The sequence below is a fragment of the Coregonus lavaretus genome, assembly GCF_964263955.1.
Source record: "Coregonus lavaretus genome assembly, chromosome: 28".
NCBI classification, from domain to species: domain Eukaryota; kingdom Metazoa; phylum Chordata; class Actinopteri; order Salmoniformes; family Salmonidae; genus Coregonus; species Coregonus lavaretus.
Window position 1 is genome coordinate 25,976,113 of NC_140015.1, and position 22,501 is coordinate 25,998,613.

General features: G+C 43.2%; 2 protein-coding genes across 3 annotated transcripts; one reads left to right on the forward strand and one right to left on the reverse strand.

Annotated features, from left to right (window-relative positions):
• The first annotated feature begins 1,740 nt into the window (after positions 1–1,740).
• On the forward strand, positions 1,741–8,844 carry LOC311103772 (sterile alpha motif domain-containing protein 1-like). Of its 2 annotated transcripts, none has more exons than XM_084145423.1 (6): positions 1,741–1,965; positions 4,945–5,305; positions 5,794–5,991; positions 6,125–6,209; positions 6,514–6,628; positions 7,269–8,844. In XM_084145423.1, exons 1-6 carry the CDS (start codon positions 1,807–1,809, stop codon positions 7,416–7,418), a joined length of 1,068 nt encoding a protein of 355 aa, XP_084001549.1. In that variant the 5' UTR covers positions 1,741–1,806; the 3' UTR covers positions 7,419–8,844. The 2 variants fall into 2 exon arrangements, with proteins under 2 accessions (XP_084001549.1, XP_084001548.1); XM_084145422.1 differs by lacking the exon at positions 1,741–1,965 and adding an exon at positions 2,272–2,741 and having other exon boundaries at positions 7,269–8,842.
• Positions 8,845–9,357: 513 nt separating this feature from the next.
• Positions 9,358–20,571, reverse strand: LOC311103802 (very-long-chain enoyl-CoA reductase-like; the record flags this gene model as incomplete). The annotated part of the gene is made up of 11 exons (XM_084145451.1): positions 9,358–9,531; positions 9,849–9,937; positions 10,260–10,317; positions 11,327–11,370; positions 11,546–11,618; positions 15,338–15,443; positions 15,736–15,851; positions 18,319–18,422; positions 18,584–18,628; positions 19,593–19,644; positions 20,410–20,571. 11 exons carry the CDS (start codon positions 20,569–20,571, stop codon positions 9,358–9,360), a joined length of 1,023 nt encoding a protein of 340 aa, XP_084001577.1.
• Positions 20,572–22,501: the final 1,930 nt, after the last annotated feature.

Consider the following 22,501-nt stretch of genomic DNA (forward strand, 5'->3'; position numbering starts at 1 on the left):
ATCTTCAAAAGGACACTCAGTCACCATGTGTGACTGTTAGAAGTCAGGATGTGAATTTGTGAAAATATTTTCATTTTCCTCATGAGAAATGTATGTAACAATCTGATTTATGGATTTTGAAAAGCTATCGTGTGATTTTTATTCTATTTGATTTGCAATGTCATCTTTTTGGATGCAAGACAATCGCAGCCCAAATCTCACCAATGGCTGGTGTGTAGACAGAGGTGCGATGACCCAACCCATTGACATGGTTTAGTTGATTTTCAACCATGCTTTGTTTTCCCCACAAGCTTTTATTTGGGGTAATAAGGTTATATTCATTTCCTATGTAAACACAATGTTGACAGTGATTCGGACACCCACCAGCCTTTATTAGGCACCACACATTGTGCACCTCCTGAAAATGCATTTCTTGTATTTGATAATATACAGTATTTGTCATTCAGTTTTGTCATTAAGTCTATTGTAGTATGGCTTATTTCTACCGAATGTTCACAAATCAAATTTATGAAAATGATTATTTGGCAGTCTAGAGGTTACATCTGGAGCGGTCTGGTAAGAAGGCTACTTTACAGGGGGGGAAATAAGTGTATTGAGTGGAGATAGACTTCCAAACTTGTGCTCTTTGAAGAAGAAATGTTATGTATTTTCAGAAATCACGGTTCTCTGAATTGTTTTTTTCTTGCATGTGGCGAAACAACTGAAATGCAAGATGTCCCAGACCTATGACATGTTTTAATGACTTTGAGATCTGCAACCATTCATTTACCACAACCAACTGATATTTTGCTTGTTTCATTGTTGTGCATCCTTCTGGTCTTTCTAAGCATCATTAGTAGTAATGGAGGGTCAGTGCCAGCTACAGGTATTCAGTCACCTCCACTGCCTTGCTAGAATCCTTCGAAGCACACCTCACTTCTCGAATCATGTCATATATATATATATATTTTTTAAAGAAATGTGATAATGTAAGCCTAAGTTGTGACTAGAAAATTGGTCAATTGATGGTCTTCAGATAAATATTTGTACCCTTTGGTCCTGCAAACAGTTAAGGTTTTGTGCTGGAAAAGTCAAACTCAGTGATTAGAGTGGAGGGATGAGCTCCTCAATCCACTGATGACATGACAGCTTTTTTTATTTAATTTGGCTTTCCTGACCCATGACCTCATGTCTATGACATGTTTTTTCCTGTTTCTACTGACCGCCTCTCCCACTCCCCCAGTCATCATTATAACCCTATCCATCATCAGCTTTTCTGTGCTCATCTTTTCACTCTGTTTGATTGCCTTTGTTAGCATTCTAGTTTTACATACACTTCATATTGAACGTCTCCATTTTTTACATCATGGAGAAAACGTTGCTTTACTTTTCATATTTTCTAAGTGTATTTTCAACAAACAAAAAACATTTGAATCTTTTTCCTTCCCGATCTGGGTAGGGTGATGGTGTAGTGTATTGTACCCCCCTGGGAAACAATACTGTATATCTCTGCCTTTGACAGTCTTAATGATCTTACCTTCTGGAGAACTTGACAGATACCCTTAGGACACAACGAGTATGTTTTAAAAAAATAGTAATATTTTGCAACATGTATCATTCCAATAAAGTTTTACTTGTTAAAATTAAAATTGTATCAGTACATTTTGTAGATTATACAGACTGTTTTGCTAACAGAAAATGTGTATGTTGGCAGAAGATGTATTGCTGTTTGCACAGTACATTTGGTTGTTGGGGGGGGGGGGGGGGGGGGGGGGGGGGGGATTGGGCTGATTTCAACCTGTGTGTGGGCCTACATCTCGTATACAAATGTGTATGTCAATCTGTCTATTCCTCAGGAGCCTTCCAGATGAGTGTTCAGCCTCTGGCCATCGATCCAGAAAAGGTCGGATGGGGATGGAGGAGAATACCTTCACTGATAAGATGGCTCCTGGCTATATGTCTGGTCTGGAGCCAGCCACCGCCATGGTAATAACAGCAGGTCCTCCTTATCCATCTGCATCTTGTAGGCCTACTACCTTGCTATCGCAGACAATATCACACCCTGGGTGAAAAAGTGGCTTTATCCTTCCAGACTCACCCATTTTATATTATACGAGACGTATCATTTTTTTACCCCAATTTATTATAAAAAGTATTAAATGTTTTGTTTTTGTTTTTCAAGTGATGATAAATTAACACATGCGCGCCTCGTTAGTCCTAACTTCGAAATACCACCTTAAATATCTCCTGTAGAGCTTGATTCTATCTCAAGTGGGTCACCTTAAAAGCGCACAACAACGCAAGCGTACAGCGAGGTTTCAATTTTTTCTCAAGCTGGACTCGAGCCGCGGATCGCAACAAGGTTGACGCACTGGGGCAAAACCGAACGAACGACCCCAACCAGGAGAATGTCTGAACCCGTTTACCGCGATTGGATTTTGGACACTATTGACTCATTGCGGTCGCGAAAAGCCAGACCAGACCTTGAAAGAATTTGTCGAATGGTCCGGAGACGACATGGATCGGCGCCAGAACGAACCAGCGAGGAACTCGAGAAACTGATCCAAGAGCAAACAGTCTTGAAAGTTAACTACAAGGGCTCGATTTCGTATCGAAATGCAGCCAAAGTAGTCAGAAGAAGCAGGAAAAAGGATGATCACACGACCAAAACAACTGCCGTGGAAGAAGCTAACCACTCCGATTTGAGCAACGGGGACAGCGCACTCGTACCCATTGACCAGGATGAGACAGAGAATTTGGAGGTAACGCAAGGCAGCCTGTTTCAGTGACCCCGTGCCGTGACACACCGTCCATCTTCCCCAGAGAAGATAACAGACCCACGTCCTCACTATTATACTGAGTAGACCGGCATATGGTGTAGCTAGGAAAATGGTGTAAAGCGGGATTCTCTATTCAGGGAGGGGTGGCGTGATGAATGCAAGTGCACCGAAACAAACTGCCGCAGACGGGGAGCGGCTGTAGCTACCTCGCGCGACCGAGGTGAAAAATAGCCTACCAATGGGAGCTGCGCTTGCAGTAATAATACAAAAAAGAGGTTGTGTGTAGAAGTGAGTTTGTCCGGGCGCTAAAGCTGTAGAGCAAACAACGACAAAAAAAAAACTTGCACGATTGCCAGCATTAGCAACAACCACAGCCTACCAGCCGAAGGCTCTTTTCAAGCACAAACTCGGCTTTGCAGTGAAGGGGGGCCGAAGCGAAAGTCACATACCTCGGATGTGCGTGACCGAATGGGGGACCGTGTGCTCGGGGTATTTCACGAAGGGGGTGACAGTCGATGTATTCATAAGTAACACGCTGCTAGATATGAAGCCGCGGGTTTAATGGGTTTCGCGAGCGTCTGTCGCAGGAAAAAATTACCCAAAGTCAAAGTAACCCTACTGAAGGTATTGCTGCTATATCGGGAGCTTCGTGGCTAGAATCGGCCACATTGGACTAGATTCAGGAGCGCTCTATCTGACTGAAGTGGGAAGTCTTTCGCGCGACTCCTCCATTGCGCACTTTTACATTTAAAATGGGAGAAAATGGTGACGTTGTCCACGCTCTGTTCCTGTAGTTTATTATATATCCACAAGAAAAAGTAGCAGATTGCGTCAAGTATTATTTTTTGGGCCAATATATATAATTAAAACGATTATTGACAAATCCAAATAGCCTATTCTGCATATCCAAATAATGGAGCTCATGATTAAGCGTCAAAATATTTTAATGGTAGTTAGGCCTGTTCTTCAATTAAAGTTATTTTATAATGTCTGACTCAAGCGCCTCTGAGGTGCGGGGCGGCCTCTGCTGAGTTGAGCGCTCGTACTCGCGCCTCCGCTAGTTGTAGCTTTGGACACGCACACAGGCTGAATAACCTCATTTCTGCGCTTATATACAGTCATCGACGACAAAGCGAGTGAAATAAACCCTGTGCATATGTGAATAACACTTCTAAACTTATATGTGGCCCATATTAAGCTATATTGGAATGAGTAATTGTGGTTGGATACCGAACACAATGTGGACGAATAGCGCAACTGTAGTTCCGAACGGAGTGAACATCCTGTGTGCTCTACGGGGACAAGGCCTCCAAAGGCAATTATTGTCGACAGCGGTCAAATGAAGACTGGTTATTGCGACGTCTGTATGAGCGTGGCTTTATGTCATGTCTCCTTTAATCAGGAGTCGACTCGCGCTAACGCACACCATGTGCGCTGAAACACATTTTCAACCCGCTGATTACAGTTTATGGCACGCTCGTGAGTTTCTCCTTTCTGGTGTAGGCCTAGCTGCGTTCAAAATGAATTCATGTTTGTCTGACTGCTGCTCTAGCGAAAGGTCAGAAGAAAATGTGTAGGTATCATGGCGCAGTTTACATGATATTCAATGTAAATTAGATATTTTGAATAATGTTTAAGTTAAGTAAAGAATGCCAGAATACACTTCTATCCAATCATTAACTTACAGGACAAACGGGGGCCACTCTCTCCCCACTAGCCCCCTCCCCCTCCCCCTCCAGTGGCCTGCTGTCCCTTCCCCCTCCCTTGCCTGAGTAGGCTATGTTGCTTCTCCTGCTGTACTTATCACTACCAGCAGAGCTGTTGTTGGCCTAGTTGATCTAAACTGGTCAATATATTAGGGTTGTAGACTAGCCAATAGGCTGTTGTGCTGTCAATCAGATTGACACTCCCACTTTATTGTTAATTTATGAGAAATGATCTGAATTAATATTCTCTGCCAGTATTGAGAAGATCAGTTCTTCTGTTACACCCAAGAAAGTTATTAATACATTAAGCACCTGATTAATGTCAGTGATGTAGTAACCAACTGATCTTTCTTGTTCACAATAATAAAGTGGGGTGGATCATTTTGGGGGAGTACGATTAGAATGTTTTCACACACAAAAAAAAGCTAAACGGATAGTGAATCTGTTCAAATTCTTATGTTGCAATGATTGTGTTCCAGGATGAGGTGCCAGTGTCAATGGAGACAGACAGCACCATGGAGGAGGAGGAGGAAGAGGGGGCTGATGATGATGGCCACGAGGGCTCCTCTCCCTCTCCTGGGGGTGAGAAAGCTGTGCAGGGGGGGTCTGGCGCTGCCCACCCCTACTCTGCCCCCTGCTCCCCCAGCGGCTCCCGCCCTGGCCCAAGCCCAAGCCCTAGCCCTGTGTCTGACCACCCCTCTGCCTGCAAGACTAGTAGGAGGTCCAGCTCTCTGTCCCCCTCTAGTCCCCTGGCCCTCAGGCAAAATGAGTGTTTGTGTGACTCTGCCTTCTGCCCTGCTGAGCATGGACCCTCAGGGATGCAGAGAAACACAGGAACTGGTTAGTATGCTGTATTAACAGATCATACTATGTGTACAAGTGTAGCCGATGTGGAATGGCTAGCTAGTTAGCTGTACAGCCCAGTGGTGACATCACCCGCTCTGAGACCTAGAAGTAGTCTAGTTGTTTCCCTTGCTCTGCACTGGCCATGGTGTCTGTGGAGCAATGGGTAACAGCTTTGTGAGTGCGTTGTGTTGTTGGGAACAGAAGATTGCTGGTTCAAGCCCAGTAAGGGACAGACAGAATCTACCATGTTACTCATGTTTTGGAGAAAACACTAACATTTAATTGTGCTTGCCGTAGTGTCTTAATGCTGGGTAGTGACTGAGTGTTTTAGGAGTAGGTTTGCATTGTAGCGACTAGCAATGAGTTACAGTACAGTGAGTGAGTAAGCATCCAATGCCAGGAGACAGTTTCAAGCTGATGTGTGTGTTTATGCCGATGTATGACTGGGCATCTCTCTCGCTCCCCCCCCCCCCCCCCTTCAGGGGCTTTAAAGACGATAGTACAGCCATCGGGGACCTGTCCATGGGTTCAGAAGAGCTTGGTGAAGAGAGAGAGAGAGGATGGGGTGAGGATGGAGGAGAGTGGTCTCACTTCTGACCAACTGGTTCCTGACTGTGTGGATGAGACCATGAAGGGTTCTGACAGACGGCCCAAGACGTTGTCTTTTCCCTCTGACGACTGTGGGTTTTCTCTTCTGTTCTATGCCCATCTCTCATATTAGTTTCTCATATTTCTATTTTTCTCATGTGTTCCCAGTGAGGATGTTTAGGATATGAGAGACATTCTGTTTACCGGCCACTGTATCTATTACAGTTGCTAAATACAAGAAGGGGATGGACGTTGCCTCTTACGTGATGGCTCAAGACGATGTCAAGAACGATTTTAAAAACGGAGAAGTGTGAGTCGCTTAATGTTTTTGACACCATCTTGTACTCAGGGGACACTCACTGCATCCTTACTAGAGCTTTGGTGCACTAAGTTAACCTATTACATGTTAGTTACATTGTTGTTAAGCCTCCCACCCCAAAATACACCAACTCACTTCAATGTAGACATCATACAGAAATAACCAAGGTACACCAACAGCCTCAAATAGCACACTGTACAAATCCCTTCAAACGAAACAACGTCAACAAAAGGACACATTTGTTGTGTTTTGTCTGCAGTGTCTCACGCTATCTCCCCCATCCTCTACCCCACAGCTCTGTGAAGAAGGAGACGACGAGGCAGAACTTATTGCTGTGGAGCGTGGCGGACGTGGCCACCTACTTCTCTGCTGCAGGCTTTCCAGAGCAGGCTGTAGCTTTCAGAACACAGGTAAGTGCAGTCCCTCAAACTGCCACACAGGGGCAGTATCTGTACACTCAGACAACCACTCAGACCGAATCCCTGTCCAGAGACAGCCTCTAGCTAGCCAGAGACAGCCCCCAGGCACTCCTGGAGATGTGAAAGTGTTGGGTATATTATAATCAATATGGTGAACAGTCCACGTAGCCCATCAGTAGACAAGGTGAAGATTTGACCTTATTGCATTGAAGTACCACCTATCCAATTCTTAGTAATCTGTATGAAGTGAAGGTCCTATGGGCTAGTGCAGTGACACTAATGGCAGCCTGTGGGGTGTCCACACAGACCCGTGGCCCTCGACCTCCTGTTGACTTCTAAAAGTGGCCATCGTGTAAAATGTATTTGAGTATCGCTTGGCTGGTGGTTGTTTCTTGACCTGGGTAAATGGCTTGGGCAAATAGTAAGTTAAATGATATGAAAGCATACATGAAATATATGCATGACATTTGCATTGCTTTCATTAGAATATATGAATGTGCTCATCCATAAACCAAAGCAACAGATCCTGTACCCCCTAGACTAGGATGCATTTGCTTTGATGTAACTAGTTCACACTCCAATCCACATTTAGATGTTAGTTCAATTACTCCATCTGTTCTCCCCCCAACAGGAAATTGATGGAAAGTCCCTGCTCCTGATGCAGCGCAGTGACGTGTTGACTGGCCTGTCCATCAGACTTGGGCCCGCCCTAAAGATCTACGAGCGCCACGTGAAGGTGCTGCAGAGGACCCACTTCCTGGATGAGGAGGACGATCTCTGACCATGAGAGGGGGGAACGGAACAACACACTCCTCTGAGGAGCAGATGTATCTGTCTGTATTCATACAGTATACACACATACTGTGTTCACTGCATCTCTAGAACCTTCTGTAACGGTTCAAGGAGATGTGGGGAAAAGGACACTGTGGTAGTGACTTGGGCCTTGACAGTGATTATAAACGTGTACGTGGGCTTCCATACCACCTCTCTGTGGTACTGGGGATAAGGACTGCTGTCACCTGACCCATTCTGGTGGTATTGCTTTTATAGGATCTCCCTCTAAACTCATATAGGAATGTTAGGAACCTGCCTAAGGACGCTATAAAAGTCAAGTGGAGGGCTGCCTGTTATGTAAGGGGCGGGTCAGTGAGTGCAGCCAGTGAGAAATACTTTCTCTGGATTCCTCAGACTCTAGACTTGGCTACCACTGGAGCCTTCTTTAAAAGACTGGTTTCTGTGCTCTCTGAGTCAGTCTGACAAGAAAATAATAACATGTATCCTTGGTGTATCTGTTCTAGCAAATATGGTACTTACATTTCTTCATTGTTTACTCAGACAGTATTTTTAAAAAGACATATCAAATGTCATATGATATCCTCAGTTTAACTAGAAACTCAACTTTGTTTTTCTTTTATGATGACAATGTGAACTGATTTAATTTGAGAATGTACAGTATGAATTTGTTGATTCATCAAAGGTCAGTGATGTCAATCTCTCATTATACCAGCAATGGAAATTAAGCTTAGTCTCCAGACGTTCTCATGGCTTCACCAGTACTGACCTATGTTTTATTACTGTTATTAACTGTTTCACTAACATTTAGAAATACCAATATACAGTATGTAGTACCTGCTAAACTAAGGCAACATAATCTGTCATTTGTATGTTTGTATGCTTGCCTTTTACATTTCCTCATCCCCTCATTTATGTTCACTTCATTTCTAAACATTTTAGATTAATCTAATTTAATCTACTGTGGATGAACCTAGATTTCATCTACAAAATTACAACTGTTTGAAGCAGAATTCTAGTTGAAATGGACTGGCAGACCAGAACCAATGTAGCTCAAGGCCCAATGATCCTGCCTGCTTCAGTTTGAGGAGAGAAAACAACTGAATGATGTTATTTTTTTAAGGGAAAATTAACCAACCAAAAACTTTAGGAAGTGTCATTGTAGCACTAATACATTTTCTTTGTTTACAATCTCAACACAGTAACATACAATTCCCCACGATATGATGGACATCTTGATCAAATGCAACCTTGTTATCTGAGAGGATTACAATGAGCTCTCTTAATTTTGCCTTCTGCTTTTGAAACAACGTCACATTCCATATTTCCATCTGTTACGTGTTTGATGTCACACTGTTAATTGTTATGTTGGCCCTGTTTCCAGGGGGAAAAATAAAGTTGTCTTTTCCACTCTTGTGGTGTGATATTTATTACCTCTGTGTATATAATAAGCGGTAAGACGAATATGTAAATTAATTAGTGTTACTGTCTGAAACCCAACCATCACACAATGAGAATGCTGTTAGATGAAACTTAATTTAAACAATGACACGTTAAATCTTGACACAAACGACAAGCTATAACATGCAACAAATAATACAAAATCCAACAGAACAGTTTAGCCGACAGTTAAGTCACTGCTTTAGTAAAACAAGTGTATTTTTTTCATTAATTTGTGCTTCCACTCCATGACATGTACAGTAGGTACCGGTAGTACACATTACATCAGATTAAGACTCATCTGCATTTAAGTCATCAAAGGGTTTTCAACTCCCTAAGACCAGAGTCACAGTGTAGTTGAACTATTCCAACAACTCCTTCCAACCTACCCAGTCAGAAACACCAGGGAACATGCGCTGAGAGTCCAGCTGTAGACTGCAGTGGGGCTGAAGGGGGTCAAGTTATGTGTGGGACCAGCCCTTCTCTGACTAAAGGATGAAGGGCAGTATAGGGGAGCGCAGGGTGGGGTAGTCACGGAACTCCTTGCGGTAGTTTCGGTGCTTTCCCCTGGCCCACACCGTCATCAGGACAAAGCCCACGATGGTGAAGAAAGCCACCGGCAAGCACTGGGTCATCACTGTGAAGCCCATCCACGACCCCAGCTGCAGAGGACCAGATACACTGTTACACATATTATACATGTAGTACCACTGGAGGCTGGTGAGAGGAGGACGGATTACAATAATGGCTGGAATGGACTAAACTAAATGGTATCAAGCACAAGGAAACCATGTGTTTCATGTGTTTGATACCGTTCCATTTATTCTCTCTTGACACCTATTGGCCAGAAGGTGGCAGCATCACTATAACTCCAAACCCCATGAGGGGAAGTGAAACTGAATTTCAAAGTGTTTCCAGTCTAAAACGTGCAAATACAAATATTTCAATCAACCCACCATTCTTTACTAGAACGCCTCACCTCGTATGTATAGTTGGGACAAGACACCAACGCGAAGATCCAGGTGAACGGATTCTTAGTCGGGTGTGGGATCTTCTTGACCTTCGAACCTGGGATAATATGAGAAAGAATGGAGAAGAAAAGGTTAACATGGAAAGGTTAACATGGGGGATCCTGTAAAGCAGTGCTCGTCAATTAATCAATCAATCAAATGTATTTTATAAAGCCCTTTTTACATCAGCAGTTGTCACAAAGTATACAGATACCTAGCCTAAAACCTCAAAGAGCAAGTAGATGCAGAAGCACAGTGGCTAGGAAAAACTCCCTAGAAAGGAAGGAACCTAGGAACCTTGTGTGCTAACTTTCGAAGTACATATCTGATAATGGACTGCACTGCATGAATAATATAAGCAAGAGCCTATGGGAGCTCACCTGAACATTTGAGGTTGCGTAGAGCGATGTTGATGGAGAAGTTGCCGACCTGACAGAACTGTGAGGATGAGGAAAATACAATAACATGACAAAGGGCTCAATCAGCCACAACTCTAACCAAACACAAAAGAAGACCTGGTGACACTTCCTGGTGAAACTTTACATTAAGTTGCTCTTATACCTATGTAATAACAATGTGATAACTCTAGTAACTCCATGAAGATATTATTGTTACTCTGCTGGGAAGTCTGATCTATATTGCACTGATGTTAATGATGTTATTATTGTGTAACCTCGTCTCCTCGTATCTGGTGGTAAGACTATTATTTGCAGTGGTGGAAAAAGTACCCAATTGTCATACTTGAGTAAAAGTAAAGATACCTTAATAGACAATGACTCAAGTAAAAGTAAAAGCCACCCAGTAAAATACTACTTGAGTAAAACTATTTGGTTTTAAATATACTTAAGTATCAAAAGTAAATGTAATTGCTAAAATATATTTAAGTATCAAAAGTAAAAGTACAAGTACAAATTATTTCACATTCCTTACATAAAGCAAACCAGGGGGCACCATTTTCTTGTTTTTTTAATTTACAGATAGCCAGGGGCACACTCCAACAATCAGACATAATTCTCAAACGAAGCATTTGTGTTTAGTGAGTCCGCCAGATCAGAGGCAGTAGGGATGACCAGGGATGTTCTCTTGATAAGTGAGTGAATTTGACCATTTTCCTGTCCTGCTTGGTATTCAAAATGTAACGAGTACTTTTGGGTGTCAGGGAAAATGTATGGAGTAAAAAGTACATTATTTTCTTTAGGAATGTAGTGGAGTAAAAGTCAAAGTCAAAAATAGAAATAGTAAAGTAAAGTACATATACCCCAAAAAATGACTTAAATAGTACTTTAAAGTATTTTTACTTAAGTACTTTACACCACTGATTATTTGTGCCTAATGGGCCTACTGTGTAGCCTCAACTCCATTACAAAGAAATTACTAAATTAATATATTACATCATGAGGTATTAAAATAAATATAATCTTCAACACACTAACTAAAGAATACTTACTAAGAATATAATGAGTGCTGTCTTCACTTGCTGTTGCCCATAGTCTGTAAACACACAAGCAGGTGTGATGTATCATGGGAAAGAACATTGAAAGTCATTAGGGATTATGAAAAGATCTATCTGTATTCTGTAACATCCTGGCAACCAGCAGACAGTGTAGAGATCAGTGTGCATTAGGTGGGTTAGATATGATATCACCTCAGGGTAGACAGGACTTACAGGGCGGTGTATAGAGTGGATGGTTGATGTAGTAGGCCATCCATGCTGCGAAACACCAGTAATAACTGCAGTTCTGGAAAAGAAGCAAGACCAGTTTTACAAGTCATCAGAATGTAATAACAAATTAATTAGACAATATGTTTACCCCAGACAATAAGTTTAGAAACTATGTCACATGAAAGTAAACCACTAAATAAAAGGTATAGAAATACTGTTATTATCAGAGATCATTGGATCAAACTGGATCACAGATCCTCTTTAGAATTGGAGATTGGAGATTTTTATTTCACCTTTATTTAACCAGGTAAGCCAGTTGAGAACAAGTTCTCATTTACAACTGCGACCTGGCCAAGATAAAGCAAAGCAGTGCGATAAAAACAACAACAACACAGAGTTACATATGGAATAAACTAAACGTACAGTCAATAACACAATAGAAAATCTATATACAGTGTGTGCAAATGTAGTAGGTTATGGAGGTAAGGCAATAAATAGGCTATAGTGCAAAATAATTACAATTTAGTATTAACACTGGAGTGATAGATGTGCATAAGATGATATGCAAATAGAGATACTGGGGTGCAAACGAGCAAAATAAATAACAATGTAAATAACAATATGGGGATGAGGTAGTTGGGTGGGCTAATTACAGATGGGCTGTGTACAGGTGCAGTGATCGGTAAGCTGCTCTGACAACTGATGCTTAAAGTTAGTGAGGGAGATATGTGTCTCCAGCTTCAGAGATTTTTGCCGTTCGTTCCAGTCATTTGCAGCAGAGAACTGGAAGGAATGGCGGCCAAACGAGGTGTTGGCTTTGGGGATGACCAGTGAGATATACCTGCTGGAACGCATATTACGGATGGGTGTTGCTATGGTGACCAATTTGCCTAGAAGTGATTTATAGATGACCTGGAGCCAGTGGGTTTGGCGACGAATAGTGAGGGCCAGCCAACGAGAGCATACAGGTCACAATGGTGGGTAGTATATGGGGCTTTGGTGACAAGACGGATGGCACTGTGATAGACTACATCCAATTTGCTGAGTAGAGTGTTGGAAGCTATTTTGTAAATGACATCGCCGAAGTCAAGGATCGGTAGGATAGTCCGTTTTAAAAGGGCATGTTTAGCAGCATGAGTGAAGGAGGCTTTGTTTGCGAAATAGGAAGCCGATTCTAGATTTAACTTTGGATTGGAGATGCTTAATGTGAGTCTGGAAAGAGAGTTTACGGTCTAACCAGACACCTAGATATTTGTAGTTGTTCACATATTCTAAGTCAGAACGGCCGAGAGTAGTGATTCTAGTCGGGCGGGCGGGTGCAAGCAGCGTTCGATTGAAGTGCATGCATTTAGTTTTACTAGCGTTTAAGAGCAGTTGGAGGCCACAGAAGGAGTGTTGTATGGCATTGAAGCTCGTTTGGAGGTTTGTTAACACAGTGTCCAATGAAGGGCCAGATGTATACAAAATGGTGTCGTCTGCGTAGAGGTGGATCTGAGAGTCACCAGCAGCAAGAGCGACATCATTGATATACACAGAGAATAGAGTCGGTCCGAGAATTGAACCCTGTGGCACCCCCATAGAGACTGCCAGAGGTCCAGACAACAGGCCCTCCGATTTGACACATTGATCTCTATCTGAGAAGTAGTTGGTTAACCAGGCGAGGCAGTCATTTGAGAAACCAAGGCTATTTAGTCTGCCAATAAGAATGCAGTGATTGACAGAGTCAAAAGCCTTGGCCAGGTCGATGAAGATGGCTGCACAGTACTTTCTTTTATCGATCGCGGTTATTATATTGTTTAGGACCTTGAGCGTGGCTGAGGTGCACCCATGACCAGCTCGGAAACCAGATTGCATAGCGGAGAAGGTACGGTGGGATTCGAAATGGTCGGTGATCTGTTTGTTAACTTGTCTTTCAAATACTTTCGAAAGGCAGGGCAGGATGGATATACAGTAGGTCTGTCACAGTTTGGATCTAGAGTGTCACCCCCTTTGAAGAGGGGGATGACCGCAGCAGCTTTCCAATCTCTGGGGATCTCAGACGATACGAAAGAGAGGTTGAACAGGCTAGTAATAGGGGTTGCGACAATTTCGGCGCCTCATTTTACAAAGAAAGGGTCCAGATTGTCTAGCCCAGCTGATTTGTAGGGGTCCAGATTTTGCAGCTCTTTCAGGGCATCAGCTATCTGAATTTGGGTGAAGGAGAATTGGGGGGGGGGCATGGGCAAGTTGCAGCGGTGGGTGCAGAGCTGGTGGCCGGGGTAGGGGTAGCCAGGTGGAAAGCATGCCCAGCCGTAGCAAAATGCTTATTGAAATTCTCCATTATCGTAGATTTATCAGTGGTGATAGTGTTTCCTAGCCTCAGTGCAGTGGGTAGCTGGGAGGAGGAGCTCTTAGTCTCCATGGGCTTTACAGTGTCCCAAAACTTTTTGGAGTTAGTGCTACAGGATGCAAATTTCTGTTTGAAAAAGCTAGCCTTTGCTTTCCTAACTGATTGTGTATATTGGTTCCTGACTTCCCTGAAAAGTTGCATGTCGTGGGGGCTGTTCGATGCTAATGCAGTACGCCACAGGATGTTTTTGTGCTGGTCAAGGGCAGTCAAGTCTGAGGTGAACCAGGGGCTATATCTGTTCTTAGTTCTGAATTTTTTGAATGGGGCATGCTTATTTAAGATGGAGAGGAAAGCACTTTTGAAGAACATCCAGGCATCCTCTACTGACGGAATGAGGTCAATATCCATCCAGGATACCCGGGCCAGGTAAATTAGAAAGGCCTGCTTGCTGAAGTGTTTTAGGGAGCGCTTGACAGTGATGAGGGGTGGTCGTTTGACCGCGGACCCATTACGGACGCAGGCAATGAGGCAGTGATCGCTGAAATCCTGGTTGAAGACAGCGGAGGTGTATTTAGAGGGTAAATTAGTCAGGATGATATCTATGAGGGTGCCCATGTTTATGGATTTAGGGTTGTACCTGGTAGGTTCCTTGATAATTGGTTTGAGATTGAGGGCATCTAGTTTAGATTGTAGGACGGCCGGGGTGTTAAGCATATCCCAGTTTAGGTCACCAAGAAGTACGAACTCTGAGGATAGATGGGGGGCAAGCTCAAACTGTTTGGGCACAGACCTGGATAGTATGATAGAGCTCTGCAGGCTATCTCTACAGTAGATTGCAACTCCGCCCCCTTTGGCAGTTCTATATAGATGGAAAATGTTGTAGTTCGAGATGGAAATTTCTGAATTTTTGGTGGCCTTCCTAAGCCAGGATTCAGACACTGCTAGAACATCAGGGTTGGCAGAGTGTGCTAACGCAGTGAATAACTCAAACTTGGGGAGGAGGCTTCTGATGTTAACATGCAAGAAACCAAGGCTTTTATGGTTACAGAAGTCAACAAATGATAGTGCCTGGGGAGTAGGAGTGATACTGGGGGCTACAGGGCCTGGGTTAACCTCTACATCACCAGAGGAACAGAGGAGGAATAGAATAAGGATACGGCTAAAGGCTTTAAGAACTGGTCTTTTAGTGCGTTGGGTACAGAGAATAAAAGGGGCAGATTTCCGGGCGTTGTAGAATAGATTCAGGGCATTATGTACAGACAAGGATATGGAAGGATATGAGTACAGTGGAGGTACACCTAAGCATTGGGTAACGCTGAAAGAGATAGCATCACTGGAGGTACCGATTGAGCCGGTCTCCGCGTGTATGGGGGGTGGGACAAAGGAGCTATCTGAGGCAGGTTGAGCGGGACTAGGGGCTCTACAGTGAAATAGTACAATAAGATGCCCTTATTCAATCTTCTCACCTTGAAGATGTTTCTCAGTGGCATGGTACCGTGGGAGATTCGGTGGATGAACAGCGTCTCAAGGATTCTCTTCACATAGTGGAATGAGTGACACATGCAGGCCAAACTGCAGCGGGAGGGGAAAAGTTATCATAGTATAGATTACATCTTATTATCATCACATATTTAGCTTTGATTACTACATCATTCATTCACTGGTCTCTATGACAGTCCAAGATGGCTGTCATGCTTCTCTGATGCAGCACACACATTATCTTCACTGTTAACACCATCACCTGTCAACCTGACGTAATTATGTCACTGTAATCATCACTTGGAGAGCCTGAAATATTTAGAAGTGCGAGGTATAGTGACAGAGATAGAATAGATCCTTGAAAATGCAGTAATTTGACACTCACTGTACAACCCAGTGCTTGCTGCTGCTAAAGTCATACTTTGGGGCGTAGATGAAAGGCAGGCGGAAGTAGAACATCAAGTAGATGAGCAGTGGTCCATAACACTCTGATAGGAAGACCTGAGGAGGGGGGAAGACATAAAGGTGAGACATGTACAGTGACTTGCAAAAGTATTCACCCCCCTTGGCATTTTTCCTATTTTGTTGCCTTACAACCTGGAATTAAAATGGATTTTTTGGGGGTTTGTATCATTTGATTTACACAACATGCCTACCACTTTGAAGATGCAAAATATTTTTTATTGTGAAACAAACAAGAAATAAGACAAAAAAACGAAAAACTTGAGCGTGCATAACTATTCACCCCAACCCAAGTCTCTTGGGGTATGTCTCTATTAGCTTGACACTTCTAGCCACTGGGATTTTTGCCCATTCTTCAAGGCAAAACTGCTTCTTCAAGTTGGATGGGTTCCGCTGGTGTACAGCAATCTTTAAGTCATACCACAGATGATCAATTGGATTGAGGTCTGGGCTTTGACAAGGCCATTCCAAGACATTTAAATGTTTCCCCTTAAACCACTCAAGTGTTGCTTTAGCAGTATGCTTAGGGTCATTGTCCTGCTGGAAGGTAAACCTCCGTCCCAGTCTCAAATCTCTGGAAGACTGAAACAGGTTTCCCTCAAGAATTTCCCTGTATTTAGCGCCATTCATCATTCCTTCAATTCTGACCGTTTTCTCAGTCCCTGCCGATGAAAAACATCCCCACAGCATGATGCTGCCACCACCATGCTTCACTGTGGGGATGGTGTTCTTGGGGTGATTAGAGGTGTTGGGTTTGTGCCAGACATAATGTTTTCCTTTATGGCCAAAAAGCTCAATTTTAGTCTCATCTGACCAGAGTACCTTCTTCCATATGTTTGGGGAGTCTCCCACATGCCTTTTGGCGAACACCAAACGTGTTTGCTTATTTTTTTCTTTAAGCAATGGCTTTTTTCTGGCCACTCTTCTGTAAAGCCCAGCTCTGTGGAGTGTATGGCTTAAAGTGGTCCTATGGACAGATACTCCAATCTCCGCTGTGGAGCTTTGCACCTTCAGGGTTATCTTTGGTCTCTTTGTTGCCTCTCTGATTAATGCCCTCCTTGCCTGGTCTGTGAGTTTCGATGGGCGGCCCTCTCTTGGCAGGTTTGTTGCCCTGCCATATTCTTTCCATTTTTTAATAATGGATTTAATGGTGCTCTGTGGGATGTTGAAAGTTTTGGATATTGTTTTATAACCCAACCCTGATCTGTACTTCTCCACAACTTTGTCCCTGACCTGTTTGGAGAGCTCCTTGGTCTTCATGGTGCCGCTTGCTTGGTGGTGCCCCTTGCTTGGTGGTGCCCCTTGCTTAGTGGTGTTGCAGACTCTGGGAACTTTCAGAACAGGTGTATATATACTGAGATCATGTGACAGATCATGTGACACTTAATTACACACAGGTGGACTTTATTTAACTAATTATGTGACTTCTGAAGGTAATTGGTTGCACCAGATCTTATTTAGGGGCTTCATAGCAAAGGGGGTGAATACATATGCACGCACCACTTTTCCATTATTTATTTTTTAGAATCTTTTGAAACAAGTTATGTTTTTCATTTCACTTGACCAATTTGGACTATTTTGTGTATGTCCATTACATGAAATAAAAATAAAAATCCATTTAAATTACAGGTTGTAATGCAACAAAATAGGAAAAACGCCAAGGGGGATGAATACTTTTGCAAGGCACTGTTGGTGCTGATTGGATCGGTAGGTGCTACTTGCTTCACCTTGCGTTCTGATAGGCTGGATGGAAGTTTTATCATATTGCTTAAAGCTATCCGATCAATTCAGATCTACAGGAGTGCCTAGGGAGGAGGGCAAGTAGATTATTTGTAATAGAGTATTAGAGAAAACAAGTTGGCATGTAACACAAGCATTCCCCAAGAGATAGGGCAGCTTAGCTGACAGTCAGTTTGTGATGAAACAGATCTATGAATCAACACCTCTGGCATGGGTCCAGGCTCAGCACGGGTGACTGATCGCTACTGTTGATCTCAGCTATGGTGCCAGGCTGCAAGGAGGACATTGGACCCCGCTACCCCCCAACACTGGCGTCACCCTATTCCACCGGGGGTTCAGAGACGGGTGGATAAGGGGTGAGAGGATTGAGGACATGGAGCGTGGTTACAGTATGTGGTTGGTTGTGGAGAATAGTTGAGGAGGCTATGGCAGTGGAGGGTGAAAAGGAGGTCAGGGGGATAAACACCTGTGGGGGGAATAGGGCCATGAGATTATGTGTCCTAGGACAGAAGATAGAGGAGCTAGGAGGTGAGAGAAAACCGAACCAGAGTACAGTGCATCTATCTGTCAGTGTGGGTGTATATTTATATGCAAGGCTATAGTTGATTAATTGAAGGAGTGTGGCTGTGTATATTTAAATGCAGGAGTCAAGATATACAGTAGAATGTGTGTGTGTGTGCGCAAGTGCGTTCGTGTGTGTGTTTGTGTGCATGCGTACGTGCGTGCGTGCATTCACGCGTGTGTGTGTGTGTTTGCATGTGCTCACAGTGCCCCAGGCGATCTGGGCCCCCAGGTCAGAGAAGTAGAAGCTGGCCGTGGTTCCAACAGGAAGTGTCTGCAAGATGTCCTCATCCTTCAGACCCTTACCCTCTGAGGAGCAAGACAGAGCACAATGCTACAGTCAGCCATGACATTGCGGACCATATCACAGAAGATAAGACCTTAATACGGTTTTGGTATAGCAATTTCTAGCACTCATATGAGTCTGTGTAGGTAGCTGAGGCATCATGCATGGGAGGTGTGGGGCTTACTAGGATCCAGGCGTAAGGACTGTCTGGCTGGGTACCACTGGGGATCTGGCAAGAAGACAGAAGTTAATTAAGCTTATAATAGCCTCCATTTCTAGGCTTCCTTCCAGTAGCCGAGTAATTAACGAGACTTGGAAAGATGGCATTGCGAGATTAACCTCATAATTATCAGGACATATTGTATATGGATCATACATATCTACACACTTAGAAAAAAGCGTTCCAAAAGGCTTCTTCGGCTGTTCCCATAGGAGAACCCTTTTTGGTTCCAGGTAGAACCATTTTGGGTTCCATCCATGTAGAACCCTCTGTGGAAAGGGTTCTACATGGAACCCATAACGGTTCTACTTGGAACCAAAAGGGTTCTACATGGAACTAACAGGGGTTCTTCAAAGGGTTCTCCTATGGGGACAGCCGAAGAACCCTTTTAGATTCTAGAAAGCACATTTTGTTCTAAGCATGTAGAGCAGGGATGGGCAACTGGTCCCCCTTTTGAAGGCCCGCGGATCAATTGATTTTGTTAGTCAGTCTCACTCAGATATCATATTAAAAACAAATGCAAACATTTCTCTCCACCCTATAGCAAAATGTGTAGAATTGCAGGAAATTAGCTGTAAAATGGCAAATGTTCCTCTCCACCCCATGGCAAAATGTGTATAATAGCAGCAAACTTGCTTTAAAACTGCAACATTTCCGTTATGCCCCATGACAAAATGTATAGAATTGCATGAAACTAACTCTAAAACTTAAAGATTTTCTCTCCGCAGTCAAGAGCAACTGCGGCCCCTCATGATTAGTTCAGATTTTTTTGTGGCCCCCACCCCCATCAAAGTTGCCCATCCCTGGTGTAGAGAGTAGATCATGTTACAAAAATGTTTTACATTTCATGTTGTTACATCAATGACTGAAAATGGATCTGGATAAGAGCGTCTGCTAAATTACTATAATTTAAATGTTAATGTTTGTGGTGCACGCACTCTTAAGGTGGGCCTGGACTTTGTCATATACTCACTTGATTTGTGGAACAAAGCCTTAATATCCAAAATAGTAGAAGTTGGCTCAACCTGTTCAGAAAGACAGTCAATCAAACATACTACTAGTGTTACTACCATGGGTCTAATAAATGTATCCCAGATAGATTTATTGACTAAAGTTTGATATTTGTTTTCAAGTTGTGAAATTAGTACCATACCACATACTGTACATATGCTATAACACTAACAGATTTATTCCCACTGTTAAGACAGCCAAGCAAATTAAAACAGCCTACAGTTACAGGAAACTGCATCTGTTTTCATAATGAAGATCTTGAAGTAATTGTGAGACTATGATACAGCATTTCAACCGTAATTAATTATGATTGCAACACAACCGCTCACATTCATAAAAGCCACTAAATACATGGTGCTTGCTGTTGGCTTCAAGACACCCACTGGCTTCAGGACACTGAGCTGACACATAACTCATAACTAGCCCAGAAGATTCCTACAAGATCAGGGGGAATTTTCACCTCCTAACTGCAACACAACCTCTGTAGAATCAGCCATATTGTCTGAGAACTGTAAATTAGCCGGCTGTCCGGTCAAAGGGATGACTCGGTAACTTCTTGAGCTAAAGCAAACAAGTGTCCTCTGACTTCATCAGACAGTATTATGGCTTTTACTAGGACTATAATTAGACCTCAGCTGATTATTTCTGACTTTTAAATGTCATTTTGCTCAGTGTACAGTATCAAATACAGTATTGAACGTGCACAGTGACTGATGAGACACAGTGACACAGCCACACACACACGCTCGCGCACACACACACACACTCCAGGCACTCACTTTGTCCAAGAGTAGTAGCTTCTCCTTTGTCTTTGCATCCACGATTTCTACCTCAAAGTAAACAATCCTTTTGGCCTTTTTGGGTGGCTTAGGTCTTGGTCTCTGGGCTGAACTTTTCTTTTCTTGCCCATTTGACTTCGCCTCTAAAGCCAGTGTATCCATGACCCCTTTTGAACTATGACCTTAATGTGCCTCCGCACTAAAATGAGGTCCCTCCAATGGTTTGCAAAAACCTAGTTAGTGTTCTCTACTTGTCTCTGATTAGTCCTCTATGTGCTCTGCGACTGTTTGTCTTACTATCTGCACCCTCCAAATAGCCTTCCAGAATGGGAAACGACTGTGTCACCGTAAAAAGCCTTTTCCTGTGTGAGGGTGTGAGAAAGAAGTAAAGAGGTAAAGAAACCAAGAGGGTGGGAGAGAGAAAGAGAGAGAGAGAGAGAGAGAGAGAGAGAGAGAGAGAGAGAGAGAGAGAGAGAGAGAGAGAGAGAGAGACAGAGAGGAAGAGCTTGCCTGTGAGATGTTCGTAGAATGAGAGGGGGTTAAACGTCAGTAACCCACCACCTCCTCACCTGAAGAGAGGCCTCCCACCAGTTACCGGACCCCCTCCACACCCACAAACGTACTGAAGGCGAAACCCGAGACACCCAAGACATAATCCGTAGCGTGCATGTCGCAATGCTAAATATAAGATGCCCGATTTGCTCTGCTCTGCTCTGCAGTAGCTCAGTAACCTTGGTCAGCCACACACAACCCTACTCAGAAACAGATCCCTCTCTGCTCTCAGAAGAGCCAAGACACATCTCTGCTGAGCTCTGCTCCTCACTCAGTCACACTGTCTCACACCGACCCCCCTATGGGCCTGATCCATGTGGATGAGGGACAGCAAGACCTCTGCATACCAACACTTACCCCTCCCCCAGGCCACCTGTGCCATTTTTCTTTTTTCTGCCACTCTGACCTCGAGAACCAACAAAAACAAACACATGTTTATTTTAGAGCGTGTGTATTCTCCCCATACCCTGAACAAACATTAAGGCCTAATACTGTCCTATAATTTTCCAATGGAGTGAGAGCTGTCAGCTGTAGTGCTATCAGAGCTGTGAGGTGCTGGCTGTAAGTTGCAGAGCTTGGAGATGTTGCCCAAGATATCCTTCAGACAGAGGGATCATGTCCTTCATATTTGACTAAAAGGAGCATGTCAACACACACAGGCAGCAGATCTGTATTCTATATTTACAATCAGGTTAGACCACACACATCAGACAGGAGCACACAAAGGTACAAGAGCACGGTAAGCTTTTTTGATGTATCTGCATGGATGAAAATGTATTGACATATTAGCTGTTACCTGCTGTCATGGTAACAAGGATTTGTTCAAAGGGGACTGCTGGTTTTGTTGATTATGTGCAGAAAAGCAGACTCTGTGTTGGAGTGGACAGGAGTTGGAATACCTGGACAGGAGTTGGAAAAGCTGGACCGTCTCATCATGTTGCCGCCAGCAAATTCAATTGATTTAAACAGATGGCTCTCTCATAATCTCAATTTAACATCATGTTCAAGTTTGGTTTGTTGGACGTTGTGATTAGCAACAGATTTTATGGTAGGGTGGGCTCGTATTATTAGCCTGGAATCCAAACTGATACTGGAGCATATCAGGTTATCATACTATGGGGCTCTCCAGTGAAGCATGAGAATAATGTTACAGTATCAGTGATTTAAACCACAAGCTGCAATGCTGCCACTCTGTGGTAGTCAGCATCATTATCACTTTACTGACTATGCAAGTTACTCTTCTTTATTTTCCAGAGGTCCTGACATGTAGTCATTTTAAACCAATATCTTTCCTTATCATGAAAGATATGTAGGATATGTAATTAGGCATTGCAAGAGGAACACTATTATTTTGTTCTAACGTGTGGCCATTTGATATGCAACATATCAATAGTCTTGTCACAATATGCATTCATATTATTTTAGCTAATGAAACAATTTATAAAGCTTTGGCACAGATACCCACAATGTGATGATATTATTATCTACAACAGGGATGAGCAACTTTGATGGGGGTGGGGGCCACAAAAAAATCTGAACT

Coding starts and splice junctions, on each gene's coding strand:
- LOC311103772 (XM_084145422.1), top strand. CDS start 2,388: ATGTCTGAACCCGTTTACCGCGATTGGATTTTGGACACTATTGACTCA. Junction 2,742..4,944: donor ATGAGACAGAGAATTTGGAG/GTAACGCAAGGC, acceptor ATTGTGTTCCAG/GATGAGGTGCCAGTGTCAAT. Junction 5,992..6,124: donor GTCTTTTCCCTCTGACGACT/GTGGGTTTTCTC, acceptor TATCTATTACAG/TTGCTAAATACAAGAAGGGG.